The sequence below is a fragment of the Berghia stephanieae genome, chromosome 1 (genome assembly GCF_034508935.2).
Source record: "Berghia stephanieae isolate SIO BIC M18660-M18661 chromosome 1, UCSD_Bste_1.3, whole genome shotgun sequence".
Taxonomy (NCBI): Eukaryota; Metazoa; Mollusca; class Gastropoda; order Nudibranchia; family Aeolidiidae; genus Berghia; species Berghia stephanieae.
Genome location: NC_088360.1, coordinates 137,945,278 through 137,967,677, shown reverse-complemented (window position 1 = coordinate 137,967,677; position 22,400 = coordinate 137,945,278). Strand labels below are relative to the sequence as shown.

Genomic DNA, 22,400 nt, shown 5'->3' with positions numbered 1-22,400 from the left:
GTTTCCCGCTGCTCCGAGCGCCGACGTAACCTCACCCGACAGGTAACCGGGGTCAACAGCGGTCAGCCGATATCAATTCCCAGAACGTAGATTTGACGTGCATTGGGTGATACCAATGGATGATTTCCGTACCAATTAACCTCACGATCTTCGTGACGATGCAATTCCACCCAAATGCAAAGAATTCTCGCAGACCTCCTCTTTCCATCGGTCCAATTTTTATTTCAATATCTCCAGTACTTATTCCACAAGCCGTGATTCAAATTCACATATTTTTCTATAACATTTAAATAAAATTACTTGTAATTACCTCAGGATTCTAAAAAAACGTTGCTATAAACTTCAAATTTTTTTTGGTGTGATTCACAAGGCACAAGTTTTACTACGAAATGAGGTAAGTTTCATTTACTCTTCAGTTTTCATTATCATGTAATGATTATTTTTCCGTGGTAGGTCAGGTAATAATGATATTACCTCTTTAGCCTTGTTCTTGAAACGTAATATTTCGCTGCGGTTTTATTGTTAATTATATTTTTATTTTTTATTTTTTTCAATGATGAGTTAATTTGATTTTTAAATTGCATAATTTGAATTATCTTGCTAATGTTTAATTTTAAATGAAAGGGTGTGTTGGGCCTCAACTTAGCTCAAATGCTTTTTAGAATTTTCCCCCCCCCCCCCCCCCCCCCTTTCTTTCACCAAATTGGGTGAAGTTTATGGTTTTTCTTTTTCCAAATTTTATGTACGCTGTTATGTATGCATGGATATGAGAAGTAATACAGAGTGTTTTAAAACTCATTTTATTCATTAATTCACTATATCATTGCTTACATCGCTCAGTCAATTTTGAATTTTCTCTTACAGCATGGACCACACAATTGCAAGTCATAACCAAGCAGTGAATTCATTATGTAGGACATGTGGTATGATTTGTTTAACACAGAAAGAGAAACGTGCCCGCAAGAAACCATTTAAATGTTCAAATTATTCTAATGACATTCTTTTAGTCTATGGGACTGACACGGCATTGGACAAGCAAGGAGCACACTCATAATTTATGTGTAAAAAGTACACATTATAAAGCACATTGAACACACGACTCATTAGCTTCTTTGTATTTTCTCATTGCCAAGACGTTAATAATAAATAAATCAACCTTGAAACGGGTTGCACTTGCATGTTTGATATCGACAGAGTAGAATATAACAACAAACTCCAAAACGCAGGAGAGACTTTCAAATCTCATGCACGAGCCACTCACCCTCAGGGATGGTCCTATTGCTTCTGAATTGGACAGAATACCGCATTACACAACAGGCTTACCACAGCAGGTCATTCATTGGCAACCACTGCCACAAATACTTACAAGAAAAAGTCTACACTTCCAATTATCCAACAAACAAAGAACTGCACCCACGACCCACTCATCACTGACGACGCATGCAGTATTGGATTAATTTTCTACAATATAAACAAGGCCTATAGTCATGTGCACAACTTTATTTCACACACAAAATCAATCAAAGCAGACACACTCCAATATATTCAAAGTGCAATAAAACATTACACGGATACATACAGAAAATATTTTCCAAACAAAATAATCCCAAAACAACACCTCCTTGAGTACCAGTGCATACCACACATCACTCAATATAAGTTTGGACTTAGACTTCTTGGAGAACAAGGCACAGAGACCTGTCACCAAACAACAGCAAAATTGGAAAAAAAGAGCATCCGACATTATCAATGATATGAATAAAATGCGATTTGCCATCAACGCAATGCAGTTAAAGACCAGCCCCAAACTACACTGACAAGTTTGAATGCTCGTAGCGGATATATTTTTGTTGAGGAAAAATACGTTTTTTGTGAGGAGAAGTATTTACATCTTGTCTTTATAATACATAAAATTCAGACAAATCCATAGCAACGTTTTTTTTTCTCTAATTTTTGAAATGTTGCACCCGCTATATTTTTTGTGTAATTTGTTACCGTTCATTGATAACTTATATTGAGAAATCTAGTAATACTATGAAAAAATAAAAAACACACAGTAAAAGTAGAAAATATAAACTTTTATACCAAGTAGTGATATTTCAACTCATTCAATATGGGTGTCTAACAGACAATAAAACAAAACATTGTTAAATTGAGTGAAACGGCAATCCCCGTTAGGTAAATTCCTCTCGGTGATTGACCGCTCACCGTGACCGGGTCAGCAGGTGTCAGGAACGGGATACCGTCTCAACTAAACTGTTGTCGTTGTGTACGCTGTGTACAATGCAGTCAAATTTCTTCTGATTCAAGACAGCTGTAGATTTTTCTTGAACATCATAGAGCTTACTTATGCTATGTATAGAACAGCCATTTATTGCAGCAGGTTGACAGCTGTATAGGTGAATAGTACTCACCTATTTTTTTAATTATTTTTTTTCTAAACCGACTAACAACAACCAAGATTGCACATGCCTTTGTGGTTTACTTTTTTTTTTTTTTTTTTTTTTTACAATTACTGGTGAATTTTATTCAACCTTATTGATTGTATCTGTTTAGCTAAAATATTCACAACATCTGCCCACCCAGTACCATCACACAAAAGACTATGTGTGACAATGCTTATCATTGATATATTTTAGTGAGAACTAATCACTCTGAAAACAATAACAAAACGTTGAGGGACATCATTGTCATTCATTCTAAAAGTCTATTTTATTTGGACTTACATGTCACACTATTTTCAAATCAAATTTGACAACTCTCATGACATCTACTTTGCCAAACTGAGTGATAATCAATACTACGACTTTTAGAAATTTCATCCAAGTATTATGGAATAAGATGGTCAAAGAGCACAAGCTTAAAGACCTCTGTTGCCGTACTCTAAAAAGACTTATATTAAAAATTTAGACCAGAAAGATCATCCTTCATATATTAATCGATTAAAATGTCTCTCATCTTGGCAATAACTCTCAAACCGTGGACTTCGCTAATATCCCCTACAAGTTATTTTTAGAAAGACCATATACATTGTTTATTGATTGTTGCCATGTTGTATAAGAAACTTGCATGTCAGATTATTAACATTATTAACGTCGCCGTTACCTTTGCTATTTTTCTTTTATTAAATCTTCAATTAGCCTATTGTTAAAAATTAATTGTGTATGAATGATTCAAATATTCAAATATTTTTTCAGTGGTTTAAAGCATCGCCTTTTTTAACTCTTGTTTCTCCTAAATGTAACCATTCCAGCCGATGTCAATAATCAATGCCGTTTACTCAGATTGTCCATGAGTTGCTTTAGACCAGTCAAATCAAAGAAAGACTACAGAGATAAAAGTTTGTGCATTGTTGACACAAAATGGTTTTGGTTTTGTTTTTTCTTTTCTTTCATTTTTCAGTCTTCATTTTTCCTTCCTGTTATTTTCATATCTAGTTACATAACATTGTTAGTTGTTTGTTTTTTTGGAGGGGGAGGGTTTGTGTGTGTTTTTAAAAAATTTGTTCCTTATATTTCCGTTTAGCATTCAATTCAGTTTATATTTTGATTATTGAAACTTTTGAGATTATACCTTTTGTGAAAATGTTCAAGCTCCAGGGTTTTCACACGAGAAAGGCTAATCTGATTGATTGAAATACTTAGATAAAATATTGATGATATTATTATTATTATTATTATTATTATTATTTATTATTATTATTATTATTATTATTATTATTATTATTATTTATTATTATTATTATTATTATTATTATTATTATTATTATTATTATATTATTATTATTATTATTATTATTATTATTATTATTATTATTATTATTATTATCAATTATATTTCAGACTGTGAAATTACAGACTGGTCTTAAAGCCTCACAGTATAATTTGTTTGATCTTTGATGACCACGTTTATATTAATATTATTATGAAGGATTACTTGTCGTGTCGTCGTGTTAATGAATTCTTTTTATTTCCAAATTCATCAGATGAAGGAATCGATCCAGTTCCAGAAAGATCCTACTCATCCAGTGAAGATGAAGAATTTTACGATGCCGAAGACCAAAAATCACCAAAGTAAGATTATTTTTTCATTTTCTGCCCTCAAAACTTATACTTAATTTAGTCGAAATGCATGTTTTTTTTAAAATTTCATTCCTGTCAGTTATTTCTATTCCAACTCAGATCATGCTTTGTTCTCATTTCATGTATATGATACAGGAGTCATTTAAAGCATTTTGTGTCTCCCATAGTGGGCAGGGAGGTACTTGCTGTGTCTTCTATACCCCTCCCTATATCAGTTTTCCAATTGCTTTCTGTGCCTTTGTCTTGGAATGAGATTACTTTGTTTTGCTGAACCTGGCCGGAGTCCTTGGCTGCGAGGGAAACAGTCGAATGTGTAGTTATAGTTTTGGGAGATGATATTCTTTTTCCTTGTAAATCATCTCTCTGTTATGTACTGCTGTTTTTTTTAACATATGATTTATAAACATTTGAGTGTATTCCTCTTAGTGGGATCCCTGCTGGTGCCCGGATGAGACTTTAAGGGGATCTCAAACTAAGTACATTGACAGTGTGCTCTTGAAATCTACATCTGTTCACTATTTGAACCAATTTCTCCTTTGTCTTACTTTTTCTTGGGTGCTTTGATTGTAAATCTAGAATATTTTGACTATTCCATTTTCTTCTTTTGACTGGCACTGATATGACCTAAATGTGTTGCTAGCGCCGTAAAACCCTTAAAAACAAAAACAAAGCATTTTGTAGCTTTTCACAGCCATTAGGCCCATGAAGCCAGAGGTCATCCTGGTTTCTATAGCATGAAATAGACAATACAAATTGCTTGCTACCATTTGGATTGACACTCCTCTGTCGCAAAGAGAGGATCAAAAACAGGAACCTATTGAATCGAAGTCAGAGGCTCATCTATAACAAAATCAAGGGATGTTGATAATGGTCAGTGACAAAATGGGTGACTGTGATAGGAAAACTTGGACCCGAAGTGAATGTTGTGTCCTCAGAAAGGCACTTTACACGTTTACTTCCTTTGACACAGACTATAGGCCATGATGGATACTGTAAAGAGTGCTATAACTAAAAGGATGCCCAACAGGAAAAATTGTCTGTGCGAAATGGAATGTTTCGTTTCACATGGCCTTACCTTACCTTACCGGAGTTCCGTCTCCCTACAGAGGTTTAATGTCATGGAACGCCATTCTCCTCGCTCAAGGGCGATTACCAACCAGTCAATTATCTTTTTTTTCTAGTTGTTGCCTCCACATTTCCTATCCAGTACTTCCTTGGTTTGCTCCGTCTCCGTGCCGTTCTTCCAGCTCATATGGCTTATTTGGTGAATATATAAAACAGTGACGTGCATTGAGCATGATAAATCCAAATTGTTCGGCGATGAGGTCTGGTGTTTGAGCGGTGCTAATTGAGTCCTTGGAAAATGCTCTTTACTCAAATTTTCTCACCGTACTCAGATGTAAAATGAGTACCTGGCCATTGTTTCTGTATTGTCTCTGTCCTAAAAATAAAATGGTAATATCTCCTAACAGGCGTTATGTCTTATCCACGTTAAGTGTTGCTGTTGGCTTGTAATTGTAAACCTCTTTGAGCTTGTTTAGTGGATATCGCACTATATAGAAACTAGTTTGTTGGTTTTCCTTGTGGGTTTTTGGGGTTTTTTTTTTTTTGGGGGGGGGGGGGGGCTTGGTGAATTAATAAAACATTGTGAAGTGTATTGAGTATGATAAACCTAGAAAATGTGATATATATATACATATATATGTATATATATATATATAATTTATTTTTTAAAAATTGATACCATGATTATTCTTTGTGATATGTCCATCTCTCATAACAGGAAAATTATCTCTTCGGCATCAGACAGGTGTTACCAATATGGCATGATACTCACTCATTCATTGATTCAGTTTTCTTAAAATATTATTTATTTATCTAGAGTTTCCTTTCGATTCAATAATCTTGTATTATATCCCAAATGTTCATAGCAGCCAACTGTCCCGATTTGGCAATCTGGAGAAAAAGAGAGAAAAAAAAAATATAGATTATAAAAAAAAAAAAATATACTGTTTATAAGTAAGGAAATGACCCTGACGTGTCTCAGGATTATGATTTTTAAAAACTAGTGTTTTAATAATAATAATAATAATAATAGTATATAATAATAATAATAATAATAATAATAATAATAATAATAATAATAATACTTTATTGCATCCCAAAAAGGAAATTTTTTGTACAGACGTGTTATAATTTACACAATAAGATAAAAAATACAATGGAAATAGGATGTATTTATAAAAAAGGAGCAGCTCTATAACCAGAGCTGCGCTTTATAATATGAATAATTTCAACACTGTAAAATAGTTAAAACTGTCACTATAAATTGAAAATTGAAAAGATTGCAAAACAAATAAGTTAATATATTAATATTTACATTTTTTGAAAGTAAAAATGTGAAATAATTATATAAAATGATTATTGCTTGTTGTTATAAAGCCTAATACTGGACGGCAGAAAAGATTTTCGGTGTCTCTCTGTTTTCGTTGAAATAGAGAAAGGGCGACCACTTCTTTCTGACATAATAACTGATGGTCTTAGTGGATGATACTGGTCATAAAACAAGGAATAGAAAAATTGAGAGTATAGCTCTAAATCTAGATTGTAAGTTTATCACGATAGTGGGCGTTTGGTTGACCCGATTTTGCTCCTTAAAAAGTTGGACGCTATGCATTTTATTGAAATTTGTGGAAGTTTTTTTCTATCTTTTGTTTTCTTTGTTCACTCACCCCAAGCTTTGAACAAAATTACGTTTTTGTTCATTATTAATTTAGTAATTGATAGTGAGATCACTAACAATTAAAATTTTGTTGTTTTTTTTTTTTTTGGTTATGTAGTAAACAAGCAAGTTTAACTTAACACGTCATATCTAATATTTTGACAATAAACGAGTTTAATCCCTCATTAGAATGTCAGAAATTAAATATGTACATGTCACATGTGTTTGTGTGTGTGTGTGTGTGTATGAGTGAGAGAGAGATTTAAGTATGCGTGTTTGAGTGATTCATTTGCATGATCGAAAACTGTTGAGGAAATAAAACAATCCACTACAACAGAGTCTTTGCAACAATTTTTTTAAAAAATACAACTAGTCTGAATTATTATAGAAATCTACACATATTCGTTGTGTATCTATGTTTTCTCTTATGTTTAAGAGATTACAACGGAGGAAGATTAGCCAATCCTGTGCTTTCGTTTTCATGACATGGATTTCATAACAAATGCTTACCTGCCAACCCTTCCCCTTTTGGCGGAATCATTCCTATTTTCACTTTTCCTTTTCCACTATTCCACCATTGTCTCTTAAATTCCGATTTTCAAAAATTATGATAATGGTAAGAAGAAGAAGAAAAAAATAAAGGGGGGGGGGGGGGGTTTAAAAGGTGAATTTTAAAATTGATTGCTAAAAGGGAAATAAGTAGGAAAATGAATTGCACTCCTTTCCCCCTTCCCCCTTCCATTACCTAATATATGTGATATGTAGTTTTGCCAGCTGTCCTGAAAACTGTCTTTATGATTTTGGTGGCAAAGTTGGTGGTAAATTTGATACAGAATTATCCGTTGTTAAAAGATTCCTATTTTTTGTCTGAAATTCCAATTTCTGACATTCTGATTCCACTTTTGGGATATGACGGGCTGGCAGGTCTGAAAATGTATTTATACATTTTTGTGGGGTTTTTTTCTCTATTAAAGTTGTTTATATTCTGCTTAATTGTGTGGCTTTTTTTAACTGAAGAGTATGTGGATAAACAATTGAGAAATAAATAACTAACACATATTTTCTCTGGTTGTGACCGTGATAGAATTTGACTAACATTCAGACTTGAGCTACAAATCAACAGTGGAAAGTTTTATTTAAAACAAAAGTTACGTTTTCTTTTATTTAATTTCTCTTTTTTAAAAACTTTTTTGTTTAACTTTTTCATTTTTAATTGAGGATATCCAGATGCATTCAATTTGACAGGTTTACCTGATGTGATTTCTATACAGTACACGAACAAAATACTTTTTTTTTTTTAATTTGGCCAGAAAGCTATAACAGATCCATTTAAACGACTCCCAATTTTTTAAAGTCTCTCGTGGAATATTTTTTAACAAAATGGGAGTCATTTTAATCGACTGATATCTCGAACTCAAACATTTTCTGAAAAAAAAAACAAACAAACAAACAAATATGAGTTGTCTGTATTGACTGGGATGTATATAAATATTGATTAATGCTTAGATTGTTTCTAACCAATTTCTGACTGATTTAAGATTTCCATATACAGAGCACCAGTTTGTTCTAAAGCCAAGTAATTGATAACAGTAGGAAATTAAATGGAAACTTCAATTTAATAAACAAAAACAGATAATGTGGATGTTTTGTGTTTCCCCTTTATCAACAAAACACAATGAATGAAACACTTATTCGTCTTTAGAGTTTCATTCATCGTATTTTGTTGATAAAGGGGAAACCCGAAAAGTCCATATTATCTGTCTTTGTTGATAAGATTAAAGGTTCCATTCAATAAAAATTATTTTTGGGGGTCATTATCTAGTTGTATGACCTTGAAGGGTCACATGTGCACGAATACTTTTAACTAGATAACTGCCATACTCTGGAAAGAAACGTATTTAAGAATTTGGCCAGAAAACTCGTCCTTCAAATATCGATCGATTTAAATGATCGTCGTCTTGGCAAAAAAAACTCAAACCTGAGACTTGATGGATGACTTTGCGAGGTCCCAGGTTTTGAGAGTTTTTGCCAAGATGATTGTCATTTAAACCGATCGATTTTTGAAGGACGAGTTTTGTGGCCAAATTTTTATATCCATTTCTGTCCAGAATGTGGCATTTAAGTTGTTTGATGCGATTACGCATTTGTATTTGAAAGACAGTAGTCACAATGATAAATGAATATAGTTAATAAAGACAAGTTATTAGAGATGAAGTGAACATTGTTTATATGTATTTGTGAGGCTGGCTGAGAATACCTGGGAAGATGCGGCAAGCTTCGATTCAAGATATGAGCCAAAATCGAAGATAAAGTGTTTCCCACAGCAACAGATTTTATTCAGAAAAAAATTCATAACTTGGGTTCTAATAAACATAGAAAGAGAATAATTTAAAGTGGTAAATGATCAGAAAGATGGGGTCCACACCACTGCATACATCACTCAATTTATGAAATTTGCTCATCTTTCCAAGGTTTTCTCAGCCAGCCACACATTTATTTTTTCGAGGAATTCTATAACAAAAGAAATTGAAATGGAAGCTTGAATTTTATCAGCGAAGACGGATAATGTGGTTGTTTTGGATTTCCCTGTTCATCAACAAAACACGATGGATGAAACGCTTAAGACGAATGAGAGATGTGAGAATGGCGTTGTTATGGTGAATAAAACACCATTCTCGCTTCTCTCATTCATCTTAAGTGTTTGATTCATCGTGTTTTGTTGATAACGGGGAATCTGTAAACATCCACATTTTCTGTCTTTGTTGATTAAATTTAAACTTCCATTTCATTTCCTATTATTATTTATTTCTTTGAGCTCCCAGCAGCAAAATTTTCATTATTTAGAGGAAACTGTACATTACAAAGTTGTGCCTAGTGAAAGCAAGCAGTATCTAAGTTAAATGACCCAAAGTGTTGTGAAGCATAATACACATGTGTGTGTTGAACCCATGACCTCAAGAAGTCGGGGAGAAGTGGCTCTAGATAGATTAGAATTTGAAGCGACTTTTCTTGGGGTCGGGGATAGCTCATACGGTAGAGTCACAATCTCCCCGGCCAGGCAGAGTTATCGAACCAGTAAGGTTCTGGGTTCAAGCCCCCATTTCTGCTGCAAATTTTTTATTCTCTGTTGTCTTCTGGCACGTTCTTACTCACTTCATTTCTTGTTAATATGCATATGATGTACTCATATATTTACAGAGAACAAAACCCATCCACGTCAGTTGACCCATGTCATAGTGCCAAGAACATCATTTCCTCGGAGGACGATTGCTTTGATGGTATGAAGTCATTGCAAATAACATCATATCTTATCAATGCAAAAAATAAATTGTGACCCCTCGCCTCAAAACGGTATTATGTCGGGATGATGAATATGCTGAAAATTTAATTTATGGCCAGAATTATCAGACTTGCGTTGAGTTTTTATGCTTTATTGTGGAGAATGAATGTTATGTTTTATTGTGCTAATTAGCGATCATTCCAATTTTTGACCAGTTTAACTTTAATTTGACTTAATAACATCTTAATCATCCCGGCATGATGCCGTTTTGAGGCAAGGGGTCACAACTTATGTCTTTGAAATTACATTATCATATTATCATATTATTTCTGCTTATATTTTTCAAAACAAAACTGTTATAATACTGATCTGCATTCCTGTGATATGCATTTGAAATCTATCTCATAAACCAATTCCGAATGGGGAACAGTTCAATAGAATCATGTGATTTATCAGTGCATGCTATTTAATAGGCCAGATGTGTTTTTGTGTTTTAATTTTTTAACATTTATTAGTCCATCTTACTAGTGGGAGTAATTGTAAGATTTTGGTCCCTAAAACTAAAAACAATTGACAAATTAAATAATGATCATTTGTGTGGCTATGTGGCCTTGCGGTATGACACTCGCTTTCGGATCGGAAGGTTCTGGATTCGATCCTCTCACTGTGCATAGTTGAGTCCTTGGAAAATCTTTCCTCACATTCTCTCACCGTACTCAAGTGTAAAATGAGTACCTGGTCATTAACAGCGTTGCCTCTGTCGGAAAAAAAATAGATGTTAAGTTTTAATGAAATTAAATTAGTAAAGTGAATAAGTTGAGGATATCCTTATGTCTGTTAAAAGATGACCAGTTACTTAATTCACGCAATTAGTCAAAGCCTCAAGTGCCTTTTTAATAAAAAAAAATTTAAGAATGGGAGTGACGTATCTCTGGTGTTGATATAAATTGTGTACATGTTTTCTCTTCTTTTTTTTTTCCCCAGAATTGTACGACATTCAAGATGACGAAGATTGTAAGTTTGAAAAGTACTATAATTAAAATAGAACAATACTAGATAAAGACAAGGCAGATAATGTGCTATACTTTTGTAGACATTTTCAAAGAGGATTATAGCAGATGTGAAATTAACAAAAAGCACATCTCTAGTCTCTGTCACACGCACCATGTTAACAGCCTTATTTTTTATTTTTTTATTTTTTTTTATTTTTGTTGCATTTGTTATGAAATTCTGTGTTCCTAAATATTTAGACTATAAGTTAAGCTCTCAGTTTCAATTTTTCTTTAAGGGAGTGATTACCTTCTTGGCTTTGTATCTGGTAAAGCATTCTCATTTCATTTTAGATATACAATTTTTCACTTTTTCTACTTTTCGGTGTTACTGATATTTCAAAATAGGCCCATTATATATTTTTTAACATCCATCCTGTAGTAACACCATAAATGTCATAGTTCTTGAAATAAGCATGAGAATCGAAATCCATAGAGGTCCTGGTACATTGAGACCATGGACTTTTAGAAGCATCTGCACCATTTCTTTTTTAAGATGGGGGGGGGGGGGGGGGGGAGAGAATGGTCGGATACATGAGATTAAGTAATGATTATTTGCCACTGTCAGAACAGGGACAGATCTCTGTACTTCAATTCTTTCTTGGCAAGACTAAGTTTCTTCCAAATCTTAATTCATCACTATTTTTTTGCTTTATAATTTTTTAAAACACAAAAACAACTTTAGCTTTTATATAGTGCAATATCCACAAAATGTTCTCATATTGCTCTATAAGGGGTCCCCAGCCAACAGCAACACGTAACATGTAAGACGAGGCATGATGCCTATTAGGCTATATATGCAATTTTTTCGAACACTGACAAAGTTGTTTATAGTCAGGTACTCAATTTACACCTGAGTACAATGAGAGAATATGAGTTAAGAGCCTTTTCCAAAGACTCAACAATACGCCGCTCAGAGCGGGACTCGAACCCAGGATCTTCTGATCCAAAGACGAGTTTCATACCACAAGACCGCATAGCCATACTTTTTGCTGCACACTCAAGAACTAACCCCAAATGCTTGTCTCCTCAGTGGGTTCTATGGAACAACATGGCAGCATCATTGGTCACTTGCTATCCCAAGTGAGAATTGGCATGGATCTGACCAAAGTCGTCCTTCCCACGTTTATTTTAGAGAGGCGGTCGCTTCTTGAGATGTTTGCCGACTTCTTCGCCCACCCGGATTCTTTTTGCAAGTAAGTTGGATTCTCATCTGGTAATTCAAAACGTCTTACGTATTTTACTCTGCATTGCCTAAACTGCAAGTCCAAATCATTAAGTTTGTGAGGAGTGGCCAGGAAAAAGATTTCAACAACTTTGTTAAGTTTTGTTGTATTGTTTTTTTTTCTTTTTGGGTTTTTTTTTTTTTTTTTTTTTTTTGGTTTGTTTTGAGGGAGTGATGGAGGTAGGTATTGGAATAACTCTATGATATCTTTTCTTCTTCCTAATTTTACTCTGATTGCAACCTAGACAGAATCGTGACAAATGCCTTAATTTGAAATTCAAGTAGAAATTCTCTACTTAATGACTTCTTTTGTTGTTTTTTAAAAATAATTTCAGAATTGCAGATTTGAAATCTCCCAAAGAGCGTATGATACAAGTAGTACGGTGGTACTTGGGCGCCTTCCACGCCGGTCGGCCCAGTGAGATTGCCAAGAAGCCTTATAACCCGATATTAGGGGAAACATTCCAGTGTCGATGGAATATTCCTAATTCACCCGAACATAGTGTAAGACCTCTTTATAAAGTTTTCTTTTGAGCTTTGGGCTTTTTTATTTAGCGCAATATCCACTAAACATGCTCAAAGCACTTTACAAGGGGTTCCTGGCCAACAGCAACACTTAACATGTAGGACAGGACATGACGCCTGTTATGCGATATTATAATTTTTTCGGACAGAAACAATGCTGTTAATGGCCAGGTACTCATTTTATTGGCCATGGTAGATATTGGGGGGGGGGGGGGGGGGGGGGTCCTGATAGCTCAGTTGGTAGAGCACTCACTTCACAAGCAAAGGGACTGATATCGATTCCGGGTGTAGTCGAGATTTTTTTTACTTACCTCCCTGTCCACTCAGCAGTAATTGGGTAGCTGGGTTTGTTAGACCTGGTGGAAAGTGTTTTGTGGTAGACCAGTGCCCTATCCAAAAGGTAGCAAGGAATTTCTATTGTCTGTTTCATGCTATAGAAAAATGGAATAAACTCCGGCTCCATGGGCCTTATGACTACTTAAATATGTCAGATAAGCGACTTATCTTCTCAAAATGGTATTATGTTGGGTTGTATACGGTGCTTTAGACTGAATTTTAAGCTAAACTCATCTCAAACTAAAATATAAAAAGTAGTCTTTCAGAGCCATTCGGCCCAAGGAGCTGGAGTTTATCCTGGTTTCTATAATGTGAGATGGACAATAGCAATTGCTTGCTATCCTTTGGATAGGACACTAGTCTATCGCAAAGTACTTTCCACCAAATCTAGCATAGTCAGCTACCCGTTCACTGCTGGGTGGACAAGGGGGCCAGAAAAAAATCTTGACTGCACCGGGGATCGATCTTGGTACCTTTGCGTGTAAAGCGAACGCTCTACCAACGGAGTTGTCGGGACCTCGTTTGAAATATAAATGGCTTATGTATTTAGAGTCGATTTTGTTCCATTAATGTTATTAAACATTAATGTCCTAGTACCGATCATTTTGAATTTAATCTCAATTTGCTTTAATTTTTGTTCTTTCCAAAATTATACCAGATGACAGAGTGGGTCACATGTAAGCTTATAACAATCATGGAAGTTAAAATGTACAGTACAATTAAATACAAATAGGAAATATGATTATTATTTTTTTTAAGTTCAAAGTTCAAAGGTTTATTTTTAGGCAATTGCCAGTATGACTCATAAATTAACATAGAACTTGCAATTAAGAAATCAAAACAGGTAAAGTCAATAGTGAACCAAAGCTAACAAAAGATAAAAATAATTAATAAATAAATAAATAAATAAATGAACAGATGAATAAATTAGTTAACAAACAAAAAAAGAAGCACTCAATTGATTAAGTGGGAAACAGATATAATACAAGCAATTTGTTTGAAAAACAAGTTGGAAAAATATTCTCGATTCTGGGATTTAGTATGAAAAAGACAATTGCTACGCAAGACTGCTTTACTGTTGTAATATTCTGTTTTATTTCTTTCAGGAAAAGTCTACTGGAGGCCCCATTCCTTGGGCCACAAAGGACAATGTAGCTTTCATTGCTGAACAAGTTTCCCATCATCCCCCAAGTAAGGACGTTTTTATGATTCAAATACTTTCTAAGTTCCATCTCTATTTTGTTAACTTTTATTCTTTAGGTGTTTTTTAGAATTTTATTCCAGGAGCTTTTATGGTATAATGCGGTATAAATATTGTGCGGCTACGTGGTCTTGTGGTGTGACACTCGCTTTCAGATCGGAAGGTCCTGGGTTCAAGCCTAGCTCGGTGCATAGTTGAGTCCTTGGAAAAGGCTCTTTACTCACATTCTCTCACCGTACTCAGGTTTTAAATGAGTACCTGGCCATTAACAGTTTTGTCTCTGTCCGTAAAAAATTGTAATATCACCTAACAGGCGTCATGTCTCGTCCTACATGTTAAGTGTTGCTGTTGGCCTGGGACCCCTTGTAAAGGGCTTTGATCATGTTTAATGGATATTGCGCTATATAAAAGCTCAATTTATAAAAAGTTTTTTTGGGTTTTTTGTAATATTAAGAAGGAAGAATGATTCTGTCCATATCATTGTTTATATATTGATTTCTGTTTCTGACTACATGTGATAACCATTGAAATTTCCAAATTAAAAAAAAACTTTTAAAAAAATGTTGGTTTTTTTTTTTTTTTTTAATGTAAAGGAGAGATGAGAGGATGTCACTGCCAAGGCGAACAAACAAGACTTTATATTTTAATGTGACATGTTGACAAAGGGGAAGCTCAAAACATTCACAATTTGTCTTTTTAAATGAAATTGGCATTTCTATTCCGTTTTATGATCGTTTAAAAAACTTCTTTGAAATTCAAGCAGCAACGATTGGATTATATCTTGTCTTTTTATATGACATTTTAACTCATGTAACCCACTCACGTCTTATCTTTTGATTTTTCTCATCTTTGAATCAAGTTTCTGCATTCTATGCCGAACACCACAACAAACGGATAAGTTTGGATGGATATATCTGGACCAAATCCAAATTCTTGGGCCTGTCCATAGGTGTCCACATGATTGGCCAGTGTGTCTTGTCTGTTCTGGATTACGATGAGGAATATACACTCTCCTTCCCTAGCGCCTATGGACGGTAAGGAAGACTTGACACTCTTTGTAAGAAATGAATAGTTAAAATTCTCTTAGTTCATCCTAAAGGGAATGAAAGCCTAAATAAGCTCAGAAGACACCAGCAAAGCATCATCTTTCAACTAAGAACACAACACATACCGCTCAACAGCCATTTAAGCAAAATTGCAAAAGACACATCGCCTTCCTGCCCCCTATGTCAACACCCCAATGAAACAGTAACACACCACTTGCTTGAATGTCAACCTCTGAAGACCTGAGAAGCACATTCCTCCCACCATATCCAAGCATCAGTAACACATTTTATAGTCACCTGGAACAACTACAAAAGACGTCTAACTTCTACGTCATGGCACAAGACCGAAGGGCTAGAGTTCAGGTGGTCGCTGGTTCGGATAAGTAAGTCAGTAAGTAATCCCAAAGGGAAAATCTGTCTTAAGAGTCTCTTCCAAAGGAAGACTGCAATAACCCAAGCACCGCAGAGTGATCTAGATTAAGGCTAAACAGGGGTTGGGCGAATCAAATTCAGGACCATCTGGGTCTGAAGCTGCCCCCCAACTTTCCATCTACTGCCTGTGGACGGTAACGGGTATTTTACGCTTTATAAGGAATATCAACTTTTCGTCCATAGTGCCCATGGACATTAAAGTATATTTTACACTTAATGAGAAGTATACACTTTATTTGCTTAGTGCCTATTGATAATGAGGGATATTTAATACTATTAATGAGAGAAAATAAACTTTCTTTTACACGTGCTTATAGATGCTAAGGAATAGTTTATGCTAAGGGAAAGTTTATTTTTTGAAGATTTACAATTATAATATAATATCATATATTATGATAATTTCTTTACATAGCCAGTGCTTAAAGCAATTTTGGAATCAGCAATAAATAGATCACACTAATTTGCTCCTGCTACTCCTTGTGGAGAATTATTTATTTCTTTCTTTATATTATTATTTAGTGGGTGGTAGACTACTGAGTTTTCAAACTTATCAAACTAAATCACTCATAAATAAATCCTATAATAATTTGTTTTTTAATCAAATATCATGTCAGGTCTATATTGACTGTCCCTTGGGTGGAGCTAGGAGGCAAAATTGTCATAGCTTGTGCTAAATCTGGATATAGCGCTAATGTAGATTTCCATACGAAGGTAAGGGGAGAGTTTTGAGCTCAGGTACTCTTTTATTTTTACTTTGTTTGACGTTTGTTTCTTATTTTTTTTACGTTTGACAGTTTCTTGTTTAGTTTTTGTTTCATTCTGGTATGTTTCTGGTGGGATTTTTTATTTTTTCTTGGTTATGAATTTTATAATTTTAATGGTTTTTTTATATCCTTCTTTTATTTAGATTTTCTCATTGTTTTATTTTCATGTGTTTTTTTAGCAGATGTTTAAAGCCACACAAAATTTGGTTATTGTATTTAAAAATAAACATCTATTCGACTTCTAAATTACAATTGTTTTTGTGCAATAAAACGACATAAAAGTGTCCATTTCTATCGTAGTACAAGATGGTCCAATGGGACCTGGAATAGCCCACATGGTGTTCATTTCTATCCTTGTACAAGATGGTCCAATGGGCCCTTGAATAGCCCACATGGTGTTCATTTCTATCTTAGTACAGATGAAGGTGATCTCATATGGAGATGGACTTGAATAGCCCACATGGTGTTCATTTTTATCAATAATGGTATAAACATCATTTTTGTCAATGGTCAATGGGATCTTGAATAGCCCACATGGTGTTCATTTCTATCGTAGTACAAGATGGTCCAATGGGATCTTGAATAGCCCACATGGTGTTCATTTTTATCTTAGTACAAGATGGTCCAATGGGACCTTGAATAGCCCACATGGTGTTCATTTCTATCGTAGTACAAGATGGTCTAATGGGACCTTGAATAGCCCACATGGTGTTCATTTCTATCGTAGTACAAGATGGTCCAATGGGACCTTGAATAGCCCACATGGTGTTCATTTCTATCGTAGTACAAGATGGTCTGATGGGACCTTGAATAGCCCACATGATGAATGGATTGGATGAACGTGTAGTCGTTGGTGGCCAAATTTTTTCCATCAGAGAGAATTTTTTAAAGTTTCAAACGGATATTTTTATTCATATGAATTCCCAGCCATTTTATGGACGGTCCAAGCATCGAGTGACAGCCCAAGTGTTTGAACCAAATGAAAAGAAACCTTTCTTGTCAGTGGAGGGAGAATGGAACGGTGTCATGTATGGCAAATGGTCCACTGGGGTAAGTCCATGGGAATGATAAACTGCTAGTACTGCTGTACTCTAAGAAAAACACATTTTAAAACTTTGGTCAGAAAACTTGTCTTTCGAATATCGATCTTGTAAAAAATTTTCGAAGTCCCGTTTTGAGACTTTTAGACAAGAAGAGGATCATGAGACTGGAATATTACTTTTTGTTTAGATTGTCTATCAGTATGCTCTGAGAGAGAGAGAGGGAGACTTAGATATATATAGATTATATATATAATATATATATATATTTATTAATAATATATATATATATATGAAGAATATAGAAGAGAGAGAGAGAGAGAGAGAGAGAGAGAGAGAGAGTTTAAAATCTCTTTGCCTATATAATAATTTTAATGTTATATAATGTCATATGATATAATATATATTACATGTTTGGTATGAAGATTTCTTTGTTGACCTTTAAATCTAAACATATAAACATGTATTTGAATTCTTACCTAAAACTGCATTTTATAAGTTACTTCTTTTTTTTTTTGTCATTGTTTTATTTCTCTTTCACACAGAAAAATGAAACGTTTGTTAATACCAAAACATTACCGATTATCAAGAAGATCTTGTTACCTCCAGACCAACAAGGGGAATTTGAATCCCGGCAGTAAGTGTCTTTATTATCAATACCTTTTTTTTTTAAAAATCAATATCATAGTTTGTTTTGTTAAATTTAGTCTTTCAAGGCCAAAAGGCCTACAGAGTTGGAGTTTGTCCAGATATTGTGTAGAATTAGATGGACAGTAATGTTTGCTTGTTATCCTATGGATAGGACACTAGTCTATCATAAAGTACTTAACACAAGATTGAACAGACCCAGTTGCTCAGTCAGTCACTGCTGGTTTAACAGAAGGGTCTGGAAAAAAAAGGTCAACTGCGTTAATAAAGATACTGGTCCCTTTGATTGTTAGATGAGTGCTCTACCAACTGAGCTATTGGGACCCTACCACTTGTAGTAATTTTATAGTTTTCACTTTGTTTTTTTTTTTGTTTTTTTTTGTATAGGTTATGGAGGGTAGTGACCCTTAACCTAAAACAAAAGAATGTGGAAGCAGCCACGAAAGAGAAACATAAATTGGAACAGAGACAAAGAGAGGAAGCAAAACAACGCAAAGAGGCTGGAACGAAATGGAAAACAAAGGTAGATAAGTAGAACATTTTTCTGGGTTTTTTTTTTCGGGGGAAGGGCTGGGGGGGGGGGGGGGGGTAATGAATATAACTTTTTTTCAGTTTGTTGTGTTTTATGTTTATTTGATCATATCTCATTGTTTAACTGTATCATTTTGGAGTAGATCAAAAATGCTACTCGTGCTTTAACCACAAAACAATTGATGAGATTTAAAGAAACTATTTTGTTGTTTGTTTTTGTGGGGGTTTTTTGTTGGTTGTTTTAATCGCAAAATGTTCTTAATTATATATAACAGATTGGCTGTTATAAACAAGTAGCTAAATTTTCGGACTTCCAGTTTTCTACACACCAAATTTCTGATATGTATATATGTGTGTTCATTGCCAGCGCCCTTTTGATCGTAATCCTGAAATTTATTGACTACTGAAATATAGGTCACTTGGTATGATAATAATATTAATAATAATAATAATATATAATGATGATTATAATAATAGTAATAATAATATAATAATAATAATAATAATAATAGTAATAATAATAATAATAATAATAATAATAATAATAATAATAATAATAATAATATAATTATAATAATAATAGTAATAATAATAATAATAATAATAATAATAATATAATAATAATAATAATAATAATAATAATAATAATAATAATAGTAATAATAATAATAATAGTAATAATAATAATAATAATAATAGTAATAATGATAATGATAATAATAATGTAATAATAATATAATAGTGATAATAATAATAATGATGATAATAGTAGTAATAATAATAATAATGATGATAATAGTAATAATAATAATGATGATGATGATGATAATAGTAATGATAATAATAATAATAATAATACTTCCTTCTGTTTATTTGTTTTGTTTTGTTTTGGTTTTTTTCAGCATTTCCATGAGGTTGGAGAACACTGGGTTTACTACAACCCCTTGGTGAAACGAATCAAGAAGGAGAGAAGGACGACTCCACCTTCCGATAGGAAAACTGTTTCTAATATGTGACGACACACATACACATACACATACACACATACACTCCAACCAACTCCAACCTCGTGTTATTTTCCCTTTGGTTTGGGTGACACACCTAAGCTGACGGTTGATTCAATGTTTTCAAAAGCTAAATTATGCATTAACTTTACAAGCATTTTTGTGTGATAGAACAAATGACTTGTTTGGGTTTGTTTTTTTGTTTATTTGTGTGTGCAGACGTGCCAACTACTACGGAAAAATCGGAAAAATACGAATTTTTGGCTTCAACAATAGAAATAAATAGACAATTTTGATTCATTACAATATGATAAAAAGAAAACTTTGATGCCACAAAGCATCTATTCAGGGTTTTGAAGACATATTTAATACTGATTAATGTAAAATATTAATTTGTAAAGTTAATTATAGTGACTTCTATTTCTTCTCTCGGAAAACTACGATTTTTTTACATTTCAAGTCGGCAGGTCTGTGTGTGTGTGTACTTTGTGTATTTATGTGTCACTGTTATAGAAGTCATTGTAGAATGGGGTGACTGACTTAGGCCAGTTGAGGTGACTAATATCGGCCCCCCCTAATGTGCCTGTGCCCCCACCCCCACCACAGATTAAAAGATATTAAATATGGTTAAAATGTACATGATTTAATTCGATTTCACCCTTTCCTACACTTTAGAAAAAGAACAGTGGGTTATTTCATTGTCAAGATATATCATACAAAGTTGGTCACTTTGGACACTTTTTTAACATCTTTATATCTTGCTCTCACAGGAAAGCTAGAAGGTAAAAAGAATAAAGGTAGACCAAGAAAACATATTTCAATAGTTTGAACTATTAATGTGACAAAGAAAGAGAAGAGCAATATTAGTTTTCTGAGGTTATCTGATCAGAGAGATGAATTGCGTACCATGATCACCGATGTCTGGCACAGGCTTGGTACTTGAAGAAGAAGAAGAAGAATATATGATATATCTTGATATTGATATAACCTGACCGCTGGTCTTTTCTAAAGTGCAGGGACTGGGTGGGGTTCCTACCTCCCATAGTGGGCAGGGAGGTACATATTGTGTCTTCTATCCCCCGATATCTGTTTTCCAACTTGCATTCTGTCTTTGTCTTAGAATGGGATTGCTTGGTTTTGTCCTGGCCCTGGTCAGGGTCCTGGCTGAGAGGGAAACAGTCAAATGCATAGTTATTGTATTGGAGACGATATTTTTTTCCTTGTAAATCATCTCTCTGTTATGTATTATTATATTTGTTTAATTTATATTGTAAGCATTTGAGTGTGTTCCTCTTAGTGGGGGTCGTGCTTGTGTCCGGATGAGACTTATTGGTGATCTCAAACTAAAGTACATTGGTGGTATACTCTTGGAATCTACATCTGATCCCTATTTGTTCTCAGTTCCCCTTTGTCTTACTTTTTCTTGGGTGCTTTAATTGTAATTCTAGAACTTTTTACTATTCCATTTTCTTCCTTTTTTTTACTGGCGCTGATATAACCTAAATGTGTTGCAAGCGCAGTAAAACCCTTAAAAACAAAAAACAAAAAGTGCAGGGAAAGGTGAAATCTATCAAATAATGAATGCAGACCTGCCTAGTCCTACGAAAAATTTGTAGAAATACGAATTTTGGCTTCAACCACAGGATTGTATTGGCCTCTTTGACTCAATAAATCTTTGTTGAAAAAGGAATGTTTAGTTCCTTAGATCCTTTGAAATGGACTTTGGGGCATTTTTGGGATCATGCTGAGGGCAAATTATTTATTTCTAAAGCTATTTAAGGCGACTTTCCTTTTTTTTTTCTTTTTTTTTTTCCCTTGGAAGCGACAATTTTTTAAAAATTTCAAGTTGGCAGCTCTGAATAATGTACATTTTACCATATTTATGTCGGTGCATGACACAATCAGTCGGAAGGTGAAAATTTTGGGTTTGCATATATTTCTTTTCATTTTCTGAAAGAATATGCTCCCTAGAGCATTGTAATCTTTATTTGAAGTAAATCGGGTGACTTTTCACAAAGTTATGGTCAGATGTATGGGAACGGTATCCAGCAATTTTTCTCAAATTTCATACTTTTTCAACCATACTAGCTGTAAAAAAATATTTAGATGTGAAATTAAGCTTTGATATTTCTCGAAGATGTAGTCATTTAATCATTTATGACAAGAACTCATTTTGGATTTTAAAAAATTGACCTTCTAAAAACTAAACTTGGCAATATCTCAGTTCAAACCTTTTCACCACCCGACTGATTATGTCATTCACTGTAACATTTATTGTTTAATATCTTTCAATCTGCGGGGTCACACTTGGGGGGGGGGGGGGGGGCTGGTCTTAGTGAACCCAAGTGGCCTTAGTCTTAGTCGCCCCATTCCACGGTAACAAAAACAGTTATGTTTTGTTGGGGGTTTTTTAAAAGTCTATTCAGTAATAATCATTTATTATTTATCTTTTTTCTTCAAAATGAAATGGTTTTTCTATCTAATCTGGAAGTAAATTGGGATATTGACTGGATAT

The 22,400-nt window shown here is 34.0% G+C and overlaps 1 protein-coding gene across 4 annotated transcripts in view; it reads left to right on the top strand.

Moving 5' to 3' along the window:
* LOC144963332 (oxysterol-binding protein-related protein 9-like) overlaps positions 1-20,829 on the top strand; it is a 34,772-nt gene extending 13,943 nt beyond the window's left edge. For 2 of the 4 annotated variants that reach the window (XM_078897268.1, XM_078897266.1), the window contains 13 exons: positions 3,986-4,073; positions 5,866-5,892; positions 10,003-10,082; positions 11,069-11,098; positions 12,167-12,329; positions 12,694-12,862; positions 14,326-14,410; positions 15,280-15,454; positions 16,513-16,609; positions 17,590-17,712; positions 18,248-18,339; positions 18,738-18,873; positions 19,784-20,829. In XM_078897268.1, coding sequence (XP_078753394.1) covers positions 3,986-4,073; positions 5,866-5,892; positions 10,003-10,082; positions 11,069-11,098; positions 12,167-12,329; positions 12,694-12,862; positions 14,326-14,410; positions 15,280-15,454; positions 16,513-16,609; positions 17,590-17,712; positions 18,248-18,339; positions 18,738-18,873; positions 19,784-19,897 — 1,379 coding nt within the window. In that variant the 3' untranslated portion in view covers positions 19,898-20,829. The remainder of the gene's footprint in view (positions 1-3,985; positions 4,074-5,865; positions 5,893-10,002; positions 10,083-11,068; positions 11,099-12,166; positions 12,330-12,693; positions 12,863-14,325; positions 14,411-15,279; positions 15,455-16,512; positions 16,610-17,589; positions 17,713-18,247; positions 18,340-18,737; positions 18,874-19,783) is intronic. The other 2 variants (XM_078897267.1, XM_078897269.1) reach the window with 1 other exon arrangement.
* The last annotated feature ends 1,571 nt before the right edge of the window (positions 20,830-22,400 follow it).